Source organism: Hemiscyllium ocellatum, chromosome 19, assembly GCF_020745735.1.
Source record: "Hemiscyllium ocellatum isolate sHemOce1 chromosome 19, sHemOce1.pat.X.cur, whole genome shotgun sequence".
Taxonomy (NCBI): domain Eukaryota; kingdom Metazoa; phylum Chordata; class Chondrichthyes; order Orectolobiformes; family Hemiscylliidae; genus Hemiscyllium; species Hemiscyllium ocellatum.
Window position 1 is genome coordinate 15,941,947 of NC_083419.1, and position 16,332 is coordinate 15,958,278.

At 42.1% G+C, this 16,332-nt stretch overlaps 1 protein-coding gene across 2 annotated transcripts in view; it reads left to right on the forward strand.

The window, feature by feature from the left end:
• kitlga (kit ligand a) overlaps nt 1–16,332 on the forward strand; it is a 155,062-nt gene that overhangs the window by 73,606 nt on the left and 65,124 nt on the right. For both annotated transcript variants that reach the window (XM_060839255.1, XM_060839256.1), the window contains exon 3: nt 3,369–3,431. In XM_060839255.1, coding sequence (XP_060695238.1) covers nt 3,369–3,431 — 63 coding nt within the window. The remainder of the gene's footprint in view (nt 1–3,368; nt 3,432–16,332) is intronic.

Sequence of the window (16,332 nt, forward strand, 5' to 3'; positions counted from 1 at the left end):
ATCAAATTGATGAACATGAGGGAACACAAATCTGTGACAAACGGCATCTCTTGTGGCAAGAAGATTTAGTTGCAGCACATCAAGTTCACCGAGGCTGATTCCATTATAAAAGTGGTCATAGCGATTAATAATTGGGAAACAATATGACAGACACTTAACAAAAAAAAAACAGGATGTAAGGATTTATAGCTAGAACATACATATAACCATGTAGTTAGACTATTATTATTACTCGACCATTAATCCAGAGACCCAAGTAATGTTCTTGAATCCAAGGTTCAATTCCTGCCATGGCACATGGGAGAATTTGAATTCAGTAGAAATTTGCAACTAAGAGTCTAATGATTACTGATTGTTGGGGGAAAGCCCCATCTGGTTGATTAATGCCATTTAGGGAGGGAAATTGCCTTCATGTCTGGCCTACATGTGACTACAGTCTCACAGCAGTGTGGTTGCCTCTTTACTGCCTTCTGGGCAATAAATGCTAGCCTAGTCTGTGAATGAATGGAAAAAAACCCAAGATTTTTAACAGACAGGTGTCACAGCTCTGATCCTATTTTCATGCCATGATTTAGAAGGTTCTGCATACAAGTTTCAAACCAAAGACGTGAGCACCAAATCTAGTCTGACACTTGCACGGTGGCTCAGTGGTCAGCATTGCTGCTTCACAGTGCCAGGGACCCGGGTTCAACTCCAACCTCAGACAACTGTCTGTGTGGAGTTTGCACGTTCTCCTGTGTCTGTCTGTATTTCCTCCATGTGCTCTGGTTTCCTCCCGCAGTCCAAAGATGTGCAGGTTAGGTGAATTGGCTCTGCTAAATTGCCTGTAGTGTTTAGGGATTGTAGGGTAGGTGCATTAGTTAGGGGTAAATGTCGGGTAAGGGAATGGTTCTGAGTGGGTTACTCTTCAGAGGGTTGAGTTGGGCTAAAGGGCCTGTTTCCACACTGTAGGGATTCTATTCTAATACTGAGGTTGTGCTGCTTTGTTAAGTGCTATCTTACAGCCGTAAAACCAAGGTTAGATCTGCCCTTTCAGATATGAGTAAAAGACCTCATGGAGCTATTTTGACAAAAAACAAGAGTTATCCTGGTCAACATCTCATTGCTGCTGGTGGGAGCTTGCTAGTACAAATTCACAACATGAAAACAGGGTCTGTAAAGCATTTTACAATGTCTTGAGATTGTGAAAGGCAAGGATCAAGCCTATTTGCTGATCACAATACAAAACATTCTTTGAAATAAAACAGTTCTCCGTAAATCACTCTTAAAAGGCAGACCGGAATTATTGAACATGTTCTTAAGGCCAAAATCAATTCTATCTTTAACTAAATTTGTTGTCATTAGTGTTCATTAGATTGTGCTAATGGTCAAGTTGTCACACAGCTATCTCCAGTCCAAAAAAAGACTTATCGGTTTTATGTAGAAGCCAAAGAGACCCAGCCTTACCAAATCCTGCAGAGTATACATTCATCTTTCACTCATGCAGGCTATTCGGCCCAACTGCACTTTCTGTAACTTATGCTCCATTCAAACCTCCACCCCCTCCATTTCATCTAAACCCAACGCAGATCTTTCTAATTCTTTCTTCCCATAAGTGTGTAATCAGCTTCTCCTTTAAAGCATCCACAGTATCAACCACAATTGCTCCTTAGAGTAGAGAGGACAGAAACATACAAAGTAGGAACAGAGTGAGGCCACTTGGCCCCTCAATTAGATCCACCCATGCTCCTGCCTGACTCCCTAAAAGCCTTCTACATAGTAGCCTCTTAAGAATCTATCTACCTCTGATTTGAAAATATTCGAGAACAGTCTTTTGAGGAAAAGAGTTCCAAAGAGTCATGATCCAGTGACAGAAAATGATTTTAAATGGGTGTCACCTTATTTTCAAACAGTGATCCCTAGTTCTTGATTCTCTCAAAAGCGGAAAAATCCTTTTCACACATGAGTTCTACATTCTAACCCCATTATTTTTCCTGAATTCATTACTGGATTTATTAGTGTCTATCCTGCTCTTATGGCCCAGAGATCAGGGTTTTCCCCCACAATCGAAAACATTTTCTGCACTGCTGCTCTTTCAAACACTTTCACAATTCAGAAAATCTCTGTGAGGTCCCCATTCACTTTCTAAAGATAAGAGCCTTAGCCTGGTTAATCTTTCAAGGACTGAGTCACGAAGCTGTTGCCACCCTCATGGCTATCAGTGAAAGGCAGAAATGGTGAAAAATGTAAGTAATTCCCACATAATTCAGGAAATCCAGAACGACAAATGGAAAAATATTATCAGTGCAACGCAGATGAGTCAAAATTTATGGAAAGAGCAAATTCCAACATTTGTTTTTATTTGTTCATGATTGTGGATGTCATTGATTGGGCCAGCATTTGTAATACATCGCTAACTTCCCCAGATGTGAAGGAGCTGGTGTTGGACTTGGGTTCATCAGATTGTTGAAGGAGCAGCACTCCAAAAGCTAGTGCTTCCAAATAAACCTGTTAGACTATAACCTGGTGTTGTGGTTTTTAACTTCCCCAAAAAAGGTGATGGTGAGTTCCTTTCTTGAATCACAGCAATCCTTGAAGCGGAGAGACACCACAGTGCTACTAGGGAGAGAATTCCAGGACTTTGCCCCAGTGACATTGAAGGAATGATATATTTCTGAGTCAGGATGGTTAGTGGCTTGGAAGAGAATTTGCTGCTGATGGTCTCTGATGTATCTGCTTTCCTTGTGCTTCTGGGTGGTAGAGGTTCTGTTGAAGGAACCTCGGTGAGTTGACTCACTGCATTTTGTAGATGGTACACCCCGCTGCTGCTGTGCATCACTGGTGAAGTGAGCGAATGTTGAATGCAGTAGTTGGGGTGCCAATCAGTGAGCTGCTTTGTCTTGGATGGTGTTAAGCTTCTTGAATGCTGTTTAAACAGCACCCATCCAGGCAAGTGGGGAAATTTCCATCATGCACTTTCCTTGTGTCTCATAGATGATGGACATGCATTGGAGACAGGAGGTGTGTTAGCCATCACAGAAGCCACAGCCTGTGGTTTGTCTTTGTAGCCACAGCATTTATATAGCTGGTTCACTTCAGCTTCTGGCCAAAGGTCATGTCCACAATGCTACTTCGAGGTTATATCAAAGCAGAGCATGAGCTGGTGATGATGATCATGGCTTTTGACTGTAATGTTGACTGATGTGTTGCAGTTCCAGCTATGTTTTTTTTATTGGTCTGTTTTCAATGCAGTTGTCTCTCTGGCAACATTAACTGTGTACATTTTAAACAGTTGGCTCACTAAAGGGGAAATACACTATTTGTAAAGTGTCAGATTATTTTATACTTCTCAAAATGAAGTTTTGTTTTGTTTTTTTTGTTTTGTTTAGGTTGGAAACTTGCCAAATGATTACAAAATCCAGATAAAGTATATTTCTAAAGTCCCTAATGTGGTACGTATATTTTGATTCAGTTTAATAAGTTGCACATGCATTTGAATCAGCTCATGTCTACACAAACATCAGTAAAAAATAATGCTCCCTGTTTGGCCTCCTTCTTCCCAATCCATCTACAAGGCATGTTTCTGGAGCTTAATAGAATGTTTCCCGATTGCCCAGATGAGTGCAGCTCCATCAACACTCAAGAAGCTTGATACCATTCAGGGCAATGTAGCTTGCTTGATTGGCAACCTATCTACTTACACACGTTGCATGCACTGCAAAAATTGAGAAGACAATTTAACATGGTCTTCTCAAGGACATTTGGAAGTGTGCAACAAATGCTAGCCTTGCCAGCAATGTTGAATACCAATAAATAATTTTTAAAAAACCTCAAGCTCTCTGCAGCTCCATGTTTACAATTGCAACTCTACAACATGGTTGACACACATGCATGTTCCCAGGGTAGGGTAGCAACTGTGATAGGAAGCATCCTTGGCCGTTTCATTGTATGACCTCCTACCCCATCGAGTCAAAAGCCCTCTTCTCCTTCCCTAATATTTGTACAATTAATAAATGAAAGTGTTCAAATAAATTGTTAAAAAAAACTATACATTACATTTGGTGGCTTTTCAATTTTCCCCGTGTCCTGGCACCCAAGGCAACTGCAGACAGACACAATGCAACCTAAGGGAATAGGAAAAAGAACTCTTGAACTAAGGATCAGAAAGAACAAGACAAAATTAACCCCAATTTCTATATGTTCTCATGCATTGCTGTCCAGTTAAAGTAAAGACCAAAATTTGTCATTCATTTGTAGTAGAGTCATCGACATTTCTTTCCTGATTAATTCAAGTGATGGGATTAATCAATTTCATGGAGCTTGGAACATGACTCAATCAGATCTGTTGACCAGTTTCCAAACTACCTCATTTCTATTTCAGTTGGCTGAGCGACAGACAGCAGAGATTAGTGGTGAACTGATGACTTTTCGAATGAGGAAGTGCATGGTGTATCAACTGTTTACCTCGAGGGACATTACAGATCTCAAATGAGCAAGGAATGATTTCAAAATTTGCAGCTAACACAAAGTTGTGAAAAGTGAGGTCAGACTTGGGGGTTGAACAGTGTACTCCTGCTCTGAATTAATGTGTTTGCAGCGCAGAATCCTTGAATATTTCTGATGCAGAGGTAGATAGTTCCCTGTTAGGCAAGGAGTGAAAGGTTCGTAGGTGGGAATGCAAATGTGAGTTGACAATCTGATCAACCCAGCTCTTCATGTGGAATGGAGCATGTTCAAGGGATTGAGTGTTTTGTTTCTACTCCTAATTTGTATATTTATATGTTCACCTAGATTTCAAGAGAATGGAGGTAAGCAGATGGAATGTGCAGACATGTAGCAGATGATTAATGCAAAGAAGTCTGGCGTGATGTATGTTGGCAGAAAGGGCAAGGAGGAATAATATCAAATTACAGATACAATTCCAAAGTCAGTGCATGAACAGAGGAACCTTGCATACATTATTTGAAGATGTCAGGGTAGGTTACAAAGCAGTTCAATGTAGCTAAATGTGAGGTGATTCACTTTGGGAAGAATAACAGGAATGCAGAGTACTGGGTCAATGGAAAGATTCTTGGTAGTGTGGATGTGCAGAGGGATCTTGGAGTCCGTATACATAGATCTCTGAAAGTTGCCACCCGGGTTGATAGTGCTGTTAAGAAGGCATATAGTGTGTTAGGTTTCATTGGTAGAGGGATTGAGTTCTGGAGCTGTAATGTCATGCTGCAACTATACAAAATGTTAGTACGGCCGCACTTGGAATATTGTGTACAGTTTTGGTTGCCATATTTCGGGAAGGATGTGGAAGTATTGGAAAACGTGAAGAGGAGATTTACCAGGATGTTGCCTGGTCTGGAGGGAAGGTCTTAGAGGAAAGGCTGAGGGACTTGTGTCTGTTCTCAATGGAAAGAAGAAGGCTAAGAGGGGATTTGATAGAGACATACAAGATGATCAGAGGATTAGATAGGGTAGACAGTGAAAGTCTTTTTCCTAGGATGATGGGGTCAGCTTGTACAAAAAGGCATAACTACAAATTGAGGGGTGATAGACTTAAGACAGATGAGAGGCAGGTTCTTTACTCAGAGAGTGGTAAGGGCGTGGAATGCCCTACCTACCAATGTAGTTAACTCAACCACATTAGGAAGATTTAAACAATCCTTGGATAAGCACATGGACGATGATGGGATAGTGTAGGGGGACGAGCTGAAATAGTGTAGGTTAGATGGGCTTCAGATTGGTTTCACAGGTCAGGGCAACATTGAAGGCTGAAGAGTCTGTTTGTGCTGTATTGTTCTATGTTCTATGTTCCAAGCCATTTTGGATCATGAGCTTTAGACACAAGTACAATGAGAAGGAGTGGGCCATTCGGCCCTTAACCCCATCCACCATTCAATAAGGTCATCTGATTTTGGCCTCAACTCCACTTTCCTCTCTAGATGTTTTGACTGCCTTGTCAATTAGGAATCCACTTAACTCAGCCTTGTAAATATTCAGTGACCCTGCCCCTACTACTCTTCGGGAAGAGAATCACATCTTCCAAGAAGCCTCTGAGAGAAACCATTTCTGCTAATCTCCATTATGTTTTTAAGCTTTCCAACAAGGGGTAACATCCTTTCAGTATCTACCCTGTCGAGACCTTTCAGAACCTGACATGTTTCAACAAGGTCACTTGTCATTCCTCTAACTTTCAGTGGATTTCGGCACAACCTGTCCAGCCTTTCCTCATAAGACAACCCATTCATTCCAGGATGATTTATGAGAACGGCAGCAGGGATATGGAAATCAGTTAATGGGGATAGATTTGAGAAGCTGTGTTAGTCCTCTTTAGAGAAGTGAAGATTAAATGGAGATTTGATGAAACTATTATGGATTTAGACAGAATAAATAAAGGGAAATTGTTCCCATTGGCAGAAATATCAAGCACCAGAGGCCACTATTTGGAGATGCTGGTGTCGGACTGGGGTGTACAAAGTTAAAAATCACACAACACCAGGTTATAGTCCAACAGGTTTAATTGGAAGCACTAGCTTTCAGAGCGACGCTCCTTCATCAGGTGGTTGTGAAGGACACAATTGTAAGACAGAATTTATAGCAAAAGTTTACAGTGTGATGTAACTGAAATTATACATTGAAAAATACCTTGATTGTTTGTTGAGTCTTTCATCTGTTTGAATACCATGATAGTCTCACTTCTTTCATGTGCAAATCACAAAACTTTTTTTAAAATGTTATAGTGATAGAGGTGTACAGCACGGAAACAAACCCTTCAGTCCAATTCGTCCATGCCGTCCAATTCTCAGGTGAACTCTAACAATTGGTGTTAGCTAGACAATGTTGAAAGTGTTAGCCCCCTGTGTTCTCTGTCTGTGCCAAAATGTTTAGACTGATTCTAATCTAAAAAGTAAGTTAACAAAGTCTTACATGAGTGCGTGTGTGCGTGTGTGCGTGTGTGTGTGTGTGTGTGTGGTGCAATGGTGGTCACCTGTAGTGTGACATGAACCCAAGGTCCCGGTTGAAGCCCTCCCAATGGGTACGGAACTTAGCTATCAGCCTCTGTTCGGTCACTTTTCGCTGCTGCCTGTCCTGAAGTCCGCCTCGGAGGATGGTCACCTGAAAGTCTGAGGTTGAATGTCCTGGACCACAGAAGTGTTCCCCAACTGGGAGGAAACACTGCTGTCTGTTGATTGTTGTGCGGTGCCCATTCCACTCCAAACTGTTGAATATGAAACATTTTGTACAGAGGGAGTATTGTTTTGTTATTTGGTTAGTGTCACATTGAGGTCATGGTTCATTACATGATTGTAAAACATCACATGACACCAGTTTTAATGAACAGCAGTGTGGTTGTCCTTCATTCTCCATGTTTAATCAACTGCTTCCCAGCCACTTTGCTCCTATATAGATGATTCTGTGATTCTCTGGTACAGTATATGAGGAATGCTACATGCCTCAAGTTAGTTTATGTATTTGTCTGTGAGATGATGGTGTGTGTTTGTGGAGCATCCTCAACATATTCCAACTGTAAGGTCACACTTTCTGACATTCTTGAAACTACTTCAGGCTAAATTAAAAATAAACTACAAAACGATCAACCACTTATGAACAGACTGGATGTTATCAACAATGAGAAAGTTGTCATATTCCAGGAAGAGCTGTTCAGAGAGGGAGGAGAGTGCAGCCACAAAGTTCTGGGTATATTCGAGCATACAGTTCTGTTGAAATATCAAATGATCACATTGAGAACATTTGAAAAGTGTAACAATGGGGGTATTGTAACTGAGATAGCAAAATATTCATAATGTTCATATTGCCCTAATGAGTGAAGATGAAACCAGAAAACACAAGCAAATCACTGATAAGGCAGTTAGATACATTGCCCTTCGAAAAGAGTAAAAGCCATTTTTACTGCTTTGAAACTACTGCATGATATGTGACATTGAACATATAGAGGGTAAACCTATCTTGCATTAATCATGTAATGATCCCAGTTGATGGTAAGACTAGACAAGTCAGATCCCAGCTTGACAGATCATAAGTTTTATTTCTGAAACTTGCTTACCATGGTGGTCAGTCACTGAACATATTCAAAAGAGGCTGTCAATGTACTTTTAACAAAAGAACAAGAAAGGAGTAGGTTCATTTTATGATTTTCAAATGGGAATTGAATAGGAACCTGAGGAGGAAATAATCACTGGCATAAGGTGGAATGATGTGGGAATAGGACTAGCTGAGTTGCTGATGGAGAGCCTAGCATAACTTCAACAGGCCAAATAGCCTCCTTAGTGCTGTACCATCATGATTCTACAATGTCTACTGAAGTAGTGGCTCTAGTTATCTCGTTCACTCAGTGTTGTGTTCCCAAAGGTTTAGTCCTTTGGTCGGAAGTTATGGTTGGTGTAGATAATGCCACAAGAATGTGTTGTGAACTGGGTTTGAGAGCAGTATAAACAGGGCATTTTGAATGCCATATTCAACTCTTATATATTTTTGACAGGGTATCCATATCTCATTTCTGTCTTTGAGAACCTAAAAAAGCAATGATGTATGTTTAAAATGCAATCATCATTATTCTACTGCAGAAAGTACTGCAGTCAATGGACACAGCAACACCCTCAAACAGCAGCATAACAAATGACTTCTGAATCATTTCTTGGTTGACAGGTAAATACTGGTCAGAAGATCAAGACAGCCACACTGCTGTTCATTAAAACTGGTGTCATGTGATGTTTTACAGTCATGTAATGAACCAAGACCTCAATATGTCACTAACCAAATGACAATACAATACTCCCCCTGTACTAAATGTTTCATATTCAACAGTTTGGAGTGTGCTTTGAACCCACAATCTGTGTTACAACAAGAACAACTTGTAATTATGTACTTGGCTCCTAATTAATATATTCCTAGTGGGCCAGTACTCAAGAACCAGTTTAGATTAGTTTAGATTCCCTACAGTGTGGAAACAGGCCCTTCAGCCCAACCAGTCCACACCGACCCTCTGAAGAGTAACCCACCCAGACCCATTTCCCCTCTGACCTAACACTATGGGCAATTTAACATGGCCAATTCACCTCACCTGCATATCTTTATTAGGTGGTCCTTTCTGTTGTGTAAGGGCTTTAGGACTCGGGCGCAACCTTTTGATGATTTCACAGAATTGCTCATAATGGGCAAAAATAGCACAGTGTGGGCGGAGCTAAAAGAAGAGAGAAACACATGGAGAGCTGGATGGAACCCTGAAGTTTAGCCATGTGAACGATAGAAACATGGGCAGAGAAACGTGGAGAGTGAAGTGACTAGTATCAGGTGATAGAGGTCATGGAATGATCTTTCTGTAATGTAATATGAGATTAGAGTCTGGTATGTTCCTGAATATTATGCGTTGTAGTATTCAGTCTTAGTATGTAATTGACAATGTTGTAACTCAAGCCTGAAGACTTCTGTTGCTTTCTGTTGCTCAGCTTTCTTTCCTTTCAGTAAGCATGAAACCACTAAACAAAAACCTTTCAAAAGTGAATTCCTTTGAATATCCTAATTACCTGAAAAGCAGCACCAGCTGCAGATTTGTGTTTGTAGATTTGATTTTATTTAATCCCATCCAGGAATACAACTAGCAGTCATACTTGTTGATTTGCTATAACCAGTTGCACAGTGGAACTTGCATTTCTCCCGCACTGACATTTCACAAATGTTTCTATTCTTCCGTGTGTTTGTGAACAGACAATTAGCTCTCCACCTTCTTTGTCAATGTCAGTAGCTTTTACCTTTTGAGGAATAGAACATGGCAAGTTGATCTCACCTTGAATGCAGGCAGTGAAATAGGAGTGTGATAAAAGAGGTAAAGTTCAATCCCCAAATACTTGAGTTACTTATTGACTCGCAGGGGATCTTGGAATACCTGAATTTTCTTCCTGTTTGAAGTCCAGTTTTCATAATCTAGACTTTTGATATAAATTCATCAACAAATTATATTGAATACCAAAATTGCTGAGGTTGTATATTTTAAGAATGTGCTAAATAATGTCTTTACTATCTTGTGGCCTTAGATAGACTCACGTTATACTGCATTCAGCATGATAGTGAGGTCTTTGTCTCACGCTTTTCATGTAATAAAATGTTCCACGTTTCTTCAGAGGAGTTTTATTAACCAAAAATTGAGTGAATCACATAAGGGCAGGTAAACAAAGTGATAATTTTTAAATTCATTCTTGGGATGTTGGTGACAGGACTAGGCCAACATTTATCTCCATGTCAGTAACTGCCCTTGAACTGAGTGGCTGCTGGGCAGTTTGGAGGCAACCCCATTGCTGTTGATCTGAGTTAAATGTAAGCCAATAGATTTCCTTCCTTAAAGACCATTGGTGAACCAGGCAGCTATTTACAATGATCAACAATAGGATAGAAATGTACAGCACAGAATAGGCCCTTCGGCCCATGATCTGGTACCAAGGATTAATCCTAATCTAAAATAAAATAACCTAACCTATGCACCCCTCAATTCACTGCTGTCCATGTGCATGTCCAGCCATCGCTTAAATGTCCCTAATGACTCTGCTTCCACTACCACCACTGGCAATGCATTCCCTGCATTCACAATTCTTTGTGTAAAGAACCTACCTCTGACGTCTCCTCTATATCTTCCTCCTATCACCTTAAAACTATGATCCCTCGTGGCAGTCAAACCTGCCCTGGGGAAAAGTCTCTGGCTATCTACCAGACCTGGACACAATATTCCACGTGTGGTCTCACCAGCATTTTGTAGAACTGCAGCAAAACCTCGCAGCTCTTAAGCTCAATCCTCTGTTAATGAAAGCCAAAATACCATATGCTTTCTTAACAACTCTATCCACTTGGGTGGCAACTTTGAGGGATCTATGTACTTGAACACCAAGATCCAGCTGTTCCTCCACACTGCCAAGAATCCTGTCTTTAAGCTTATATTCAGCATTCAAGTTTGACCTTCAAAATGCATTGCTTGGCATTTATCCAGGTTGAACTCCATCTGCCATTTCTCAGCCCAGCTCTGCATCCTGGCAATGTTGCAACTTGCAACAGCCCTCGATAACATCAATGGCACCTCAAACCTTTGTGTCATCAGAAAATTTACTAACCCACCCCTCAACCTCCTCATCCAAGTGATTTATAAAGACTACAAAGAGCAGAAGCCCAAGAACAGAGCCTAGCGGGAAACCACTCACCACTGACCTCCAGGCAGAATAACTTCCATCTACAATCACTCTCTGCCTTCTGTCAGCCAGCCAATTCGGAATCCAGATAGCCAAATCTCCCTGTATCCCATACCTCTTGACTTTATGAATGAGCCTACCATGGGGAACCTTATCAAATGCATTGCTGAAGACCATATGCACCACATCCACTACCTATCTTTCATCAACCTGTCTCATTATCTCCTCAAAGAACTCAATAAGATTTGTGAGGCATGACCTGTCCCTCACAGAACCATGTTGACTGTTTTTAATCATGCCATGCTTTTCCAAATAGTCATAAATCCTATCCCTCAGAATTATTTCCAAAACCTTGCTGACCACAACCGTAAGACTGACTGGTCTGTAATTGCCAGGGATTTACCTATTACCCTTCTTGAAAAGAGTAAGAACATTTGGCTCCCTCCAGTCCTCCAGTATGACTCCCATGGAGTGTAAGGAAGCAAAGATCTTCGCCAGTGGCTTAGCAACCTCTTTTCTCTTGGAGCAACCTCGGATAAATCTGGTCTGGCCCCTGGGGATTTATCAATCTTAATGTTTGCCAAAATGTCCAGCGCATCAACTTCCCAAATCTCAATCTGTTCAAGCTATTCCCTGGCTCCTCAAAGTTCTCATTCACAAAATTCCCTTTCCTCAGTGAAAACTGAAGCAAAACACTCATTTAGGGCTTCACCTACCTGCCCAAACTCTACGCACAAGTTCCCGACACTATCCTTGACTGGCCCAACCTTCTCCTGCCAATCCTTTTCTGTGCCCCCTCCTAGCTCTCCTCAGTCCATTTCTGAGCTCCTTACTAGTAAGCCTGTAATTCTCTAAAGCTGTGCTCGATCCTTGCTTCCTCCACCTTACATAAGCCACTTTCCTTTTGACAATTTGGAAATGCCAGTGTTGGACTAGGGTGCACAAAGTTAAAAATCACTCAACACCAGGTTATAGTCCAACAGGTTTATTTGGAAGCACTAGCTTTCGGAGTGCCACTCCCACCTGGTGAGGGAGCGGCGCTCCGAAAGCTAGTGCTTTCAATTAAACATGTTGGACTATAGCCTGGTGTTGTGTGATTTTTAACTTCCTTTTGACGAGAAGCTCCTCTATTCTTGTCATCCAAGGCTCCTTAATCTTACCCCTTCTTATCTGTCTCAGAGGAACAAATTTATACATCACTCGCAACAACTGCTTCTTGAACAGTCTCCACATGTCTGCTGTACCCTTTCTGTGGAACAATTGCTCCCAATCTGTACTTCCCAACTCCTGTTGATAGCGTCATAATTTCCTTTTCCTCAATTAAGTATTTTCACATGGTAACTGCTCCTTTCCCTCTGCAAGGCTTTGGTAAATGTGAGGCAATTATGGTCACTGTCACCAAAGTGTTCTCCCACCATGAGATCTGACATCTGTCCTGACTCATTACAGAGCACCAAATCCAAATTGATCTCTCCCCTCGTCGGTCTGTCTACATACTGAGTAAGGAAACCCTCCTGAACACATCTGACAAAAATGGCTCCACCCAAGTCATCTGCACTAAGAATTTTCCAGTCAATATTGGAAGTCAATGTTTGAAGTCACCCATAACAACAACCCTGCTACATCTGCATTTTTCCAAAATCTGCCAGCCTGTGAGTTTTTCAATCTCCCTACTGTAGAAAACCGCCAATGAGGTGGCTGCTCTCTTGCTGCTCCTAATTTCCACCCATACTGACTCAGTAGACTACCCTCCTCTCAGATATGTAGCTCTGGTCCCCCCAGCCAAACAAGCTTAAATCCTCCCGAACCACACGAGCAAATCTCCTACCCAGGATATTTATGCCCCTCCAGTTCAGGTGCAACCCATCCTTCATGTACAGGTCCCACCTTCCCCAGAAGACACCCCAAGCCCTCCCTCTGCACCAGCCTCGCAGTCACGTGTTAAGCTGCACTCACTGACTGTTCCTCACCTTATTATCTCATAGCACCAGTTGCAAACTTGAGAACACTACTCTACTCCTCCTGCTCTTCAACTTCCAACCTAGCTCTCTGTAGTCACTTTTCAGATCCTCAATCCCTTTCCTGGCTATATCATTGGTGCCAATATGTGCCACAATTTCTGGCTGCTTACCCTCCCCCTTCAGAATCTCGTAAACCCGATCGGTGACTTCCCGGACCCTGATACCCAGATTCCTGATGAAGGGCTTATGCCCGAAACGTCGAATTTCCTATTCCTTGGATGCTGCCTGACCTGCTGTGCTTTAACCAGCAACACATTTTCAACTGTGATCTCCAGCATCTGCAGACCTCATTTTTTTACCCTGATACCGGGGAGGCAACATACCTTCCCGTTCCTGCCCACGAAATCTCCTGTCAATCCCCTATTGAGTCCCCTACCTCTAGCGCTTTTCTATTCTCCGCTTCGTGTCCCCCCCCCACCCAACACCCCCCCACTTCCCTTCTGAGCCACAGTGCCAAAGACCTGACAACTACGGCATTCCACTGGTAGGCCATCCCCACCAGCAGTATCCAAAACAGTATACTTATTGCTGAAGGGAACGGCCGCAGGGGAACCCTGCTCTGTCCATCGGTTCCCTTACCTCCCCCTGATGGTAACCCAGCTGTCCTTATCCTGTGTCTGGGAAGTGACCACCTCCCTGTACATCCTCTCAATTTCTCCCTCAGCCTCCCGCATAATCTGCAGTTCACCCAGCTCCAACTCCCATTCTCTAGCACGGTTTTCGAGGAGTTGGAGTTGGGTGCACTTCCCGCAGATGTGGCCAGCGGAGACATGCATCATGCCTCTCACCTGCCACATTTGCAGGAGGAATATGCAACTGCCCTCTCAACCATACCTCACTAATATGTAAGCCCACACAGGACTAAACAAGGAAGAGAAAAAAACAAAAACCTGAAGAGCTGACTGAGTTGACAGACTCTTATTAAGGTTAGAGGAAGTGGGTGGGAGGGAGAACCTATGGTGTATTGTAGGGCCTCGGGTTTAGATCTCACCCACTTAAAAAAACAATCACTTACCCTTCCTGTCAGCCATCGTTTCTCTCCACTCTCTGTCCTCACCGCTCTGTTAAAAATGGAGGCTGACTCCTGATGTAAGGCCCTTTTTGAGTGGGAAAACCCACCCCTCCCGGCAGCCCTCGTTTCTCTCCGCCCCTCTCTCCTCGCCGCTGTGTAAAACATGGAGCCACATAGACGATAGTTTGGCATTCGTCATAATTCCAGATATTTAATGAATTTCACCATCTGTCTTGGATGCGATTGTGAACCCACACACTCACAATTTAAACTGAGATACTGGATTACTAATGCAGTGACATTATCATTGACACCACCACCTCTCCAAGTTTTAACGAGCATCTTTAAAGGAGGAAAGAGAGGTAGACGATCTTAGGAAAGGAATTCTAGAGCCAAGGACCTAGAGAGCCGAAAGGCACAGCCATCAATGGTGGAACAATTGGGAATACTGAGGACTCCAGAATTAGTTAAGTGCAGATATCCCAGGCCTGAAGGAGATCACAGAGTCCCATGCCACAGCTGATAATGATGCCAAGAAGGTGACAATTCCCTTATGCTATGGTTCAATCTTGGAGCATGACATGTTCCAGCTGCGTGACTCAGAATGTCTACGTGACTCATTACATCGTGCAGCCTGACAGAAAGATTTGACATCACAGCTTGCTGTGTCTTTCAAAAATACACAAACCATTCACAGTACACTTTATCAAAACCTTCCAAGCAACACAAATTTTTAAAGAGCCATCAAAGTAGTCAGTTTATTTATGTTTGCTTCAGCATTATAAAATCCCCAGATGATCTCACCTTTGAGCAATCTAATTAAGTTTGGATGGGGAGGACCTTTGTTTTGCACGTCACTCATGAATAACAATACAGCAGAGCTTAGTCCACGAACTGCTTGTTGTTATCAACATTCTCAGAATACAGGCTCAATATTCAATGACTCTGTGGCTCTGCAGATAATAGACTGAGTTCTGAAGTTAGTGGATTCTGGCCCAATTTAGATATTTGAGTCTGAATCAAGACTTTGCACTCCCAGTGTACTGGTGAGGAAGTGCTGAGATATCAGAAATGCTGACTTTTAAATGATACATTAAACCAAGACCCCTTACCAATGAGGTGGACGCAAAAGATCCCAAGACATAGAGGGCTCAGGGAGCTCTCATCCTTGTCAATATTAATTGCTCAACTAACATTGCTGAAACAGATTATCTGACTTTATCAAATTACTGCTGGTAGGAGCTTTCTAAAGGGAGAGAGAAAATCACCATCATCCTGGCAAACAATAGGGCTGCTGTCACATTAGAGAAAGAGAGAGAGAGAGAGAGAGATGACTAGTGGTAATTTAGATGGAGGGTCACCATAGTACAGGAAGATTGAGAAGATAAGATGGTCTTGGTAACCTCAACTAATACAGGAATTGAACATGCATTGTAAGCTACCCATAAGATCATAAAATGTAGGAGGAGAAATCACAAATCATCATTCTACCCACTGAGTCTGTTGCAACACTGATAAATATCACCTGCACATACCTGCCTTTTCCACATAACCCTAGTGATTCTCTTTCTGATTTTGAAATCTGTCCATCAAAGCCATGAATATTTTTAATGACTCCTCCTCGACCGCTCACTTCGGTGAAGAACTCCACAGATTCTCTACCCTTTGAAAGAGGCAATTCCTCTTCAGCCCTGTCTTAAATAAGAGGCCCCTTACCCTTAGATGATGCTGTTTGGTCTTAGACCCTCCCAAAAGGGAAAATGACCTTTTTGCATCATCCAAGTCTCCCTAGAACATTATGAGTCAATAAGGTTGTCTCTCATTCTTTTAAAGTCCAAGAGTACAGGCCCAACTTACCCAATCATTTAACACACCCAGGATCGACCAAATGAACCTATTCTGGACTGCCTCTAATGGCAGAAATCTCTCCTTAGACAAGAGTACCAGAATTATTTACAAAGTTAAAAGTCACACAACAACAGGTTATAGTCCAACAGGTTTAATTGGAAGCACTAGCTTTCGGAGCGCTGCTCCTTCATCAGGTGATAGTGGAGGGCTCAATCCTAACAGAATTTATAGCAAAAATTTACAGTGTGATGTAACTGAAATTATACATTGAAAAACTGATTGTCTGTTA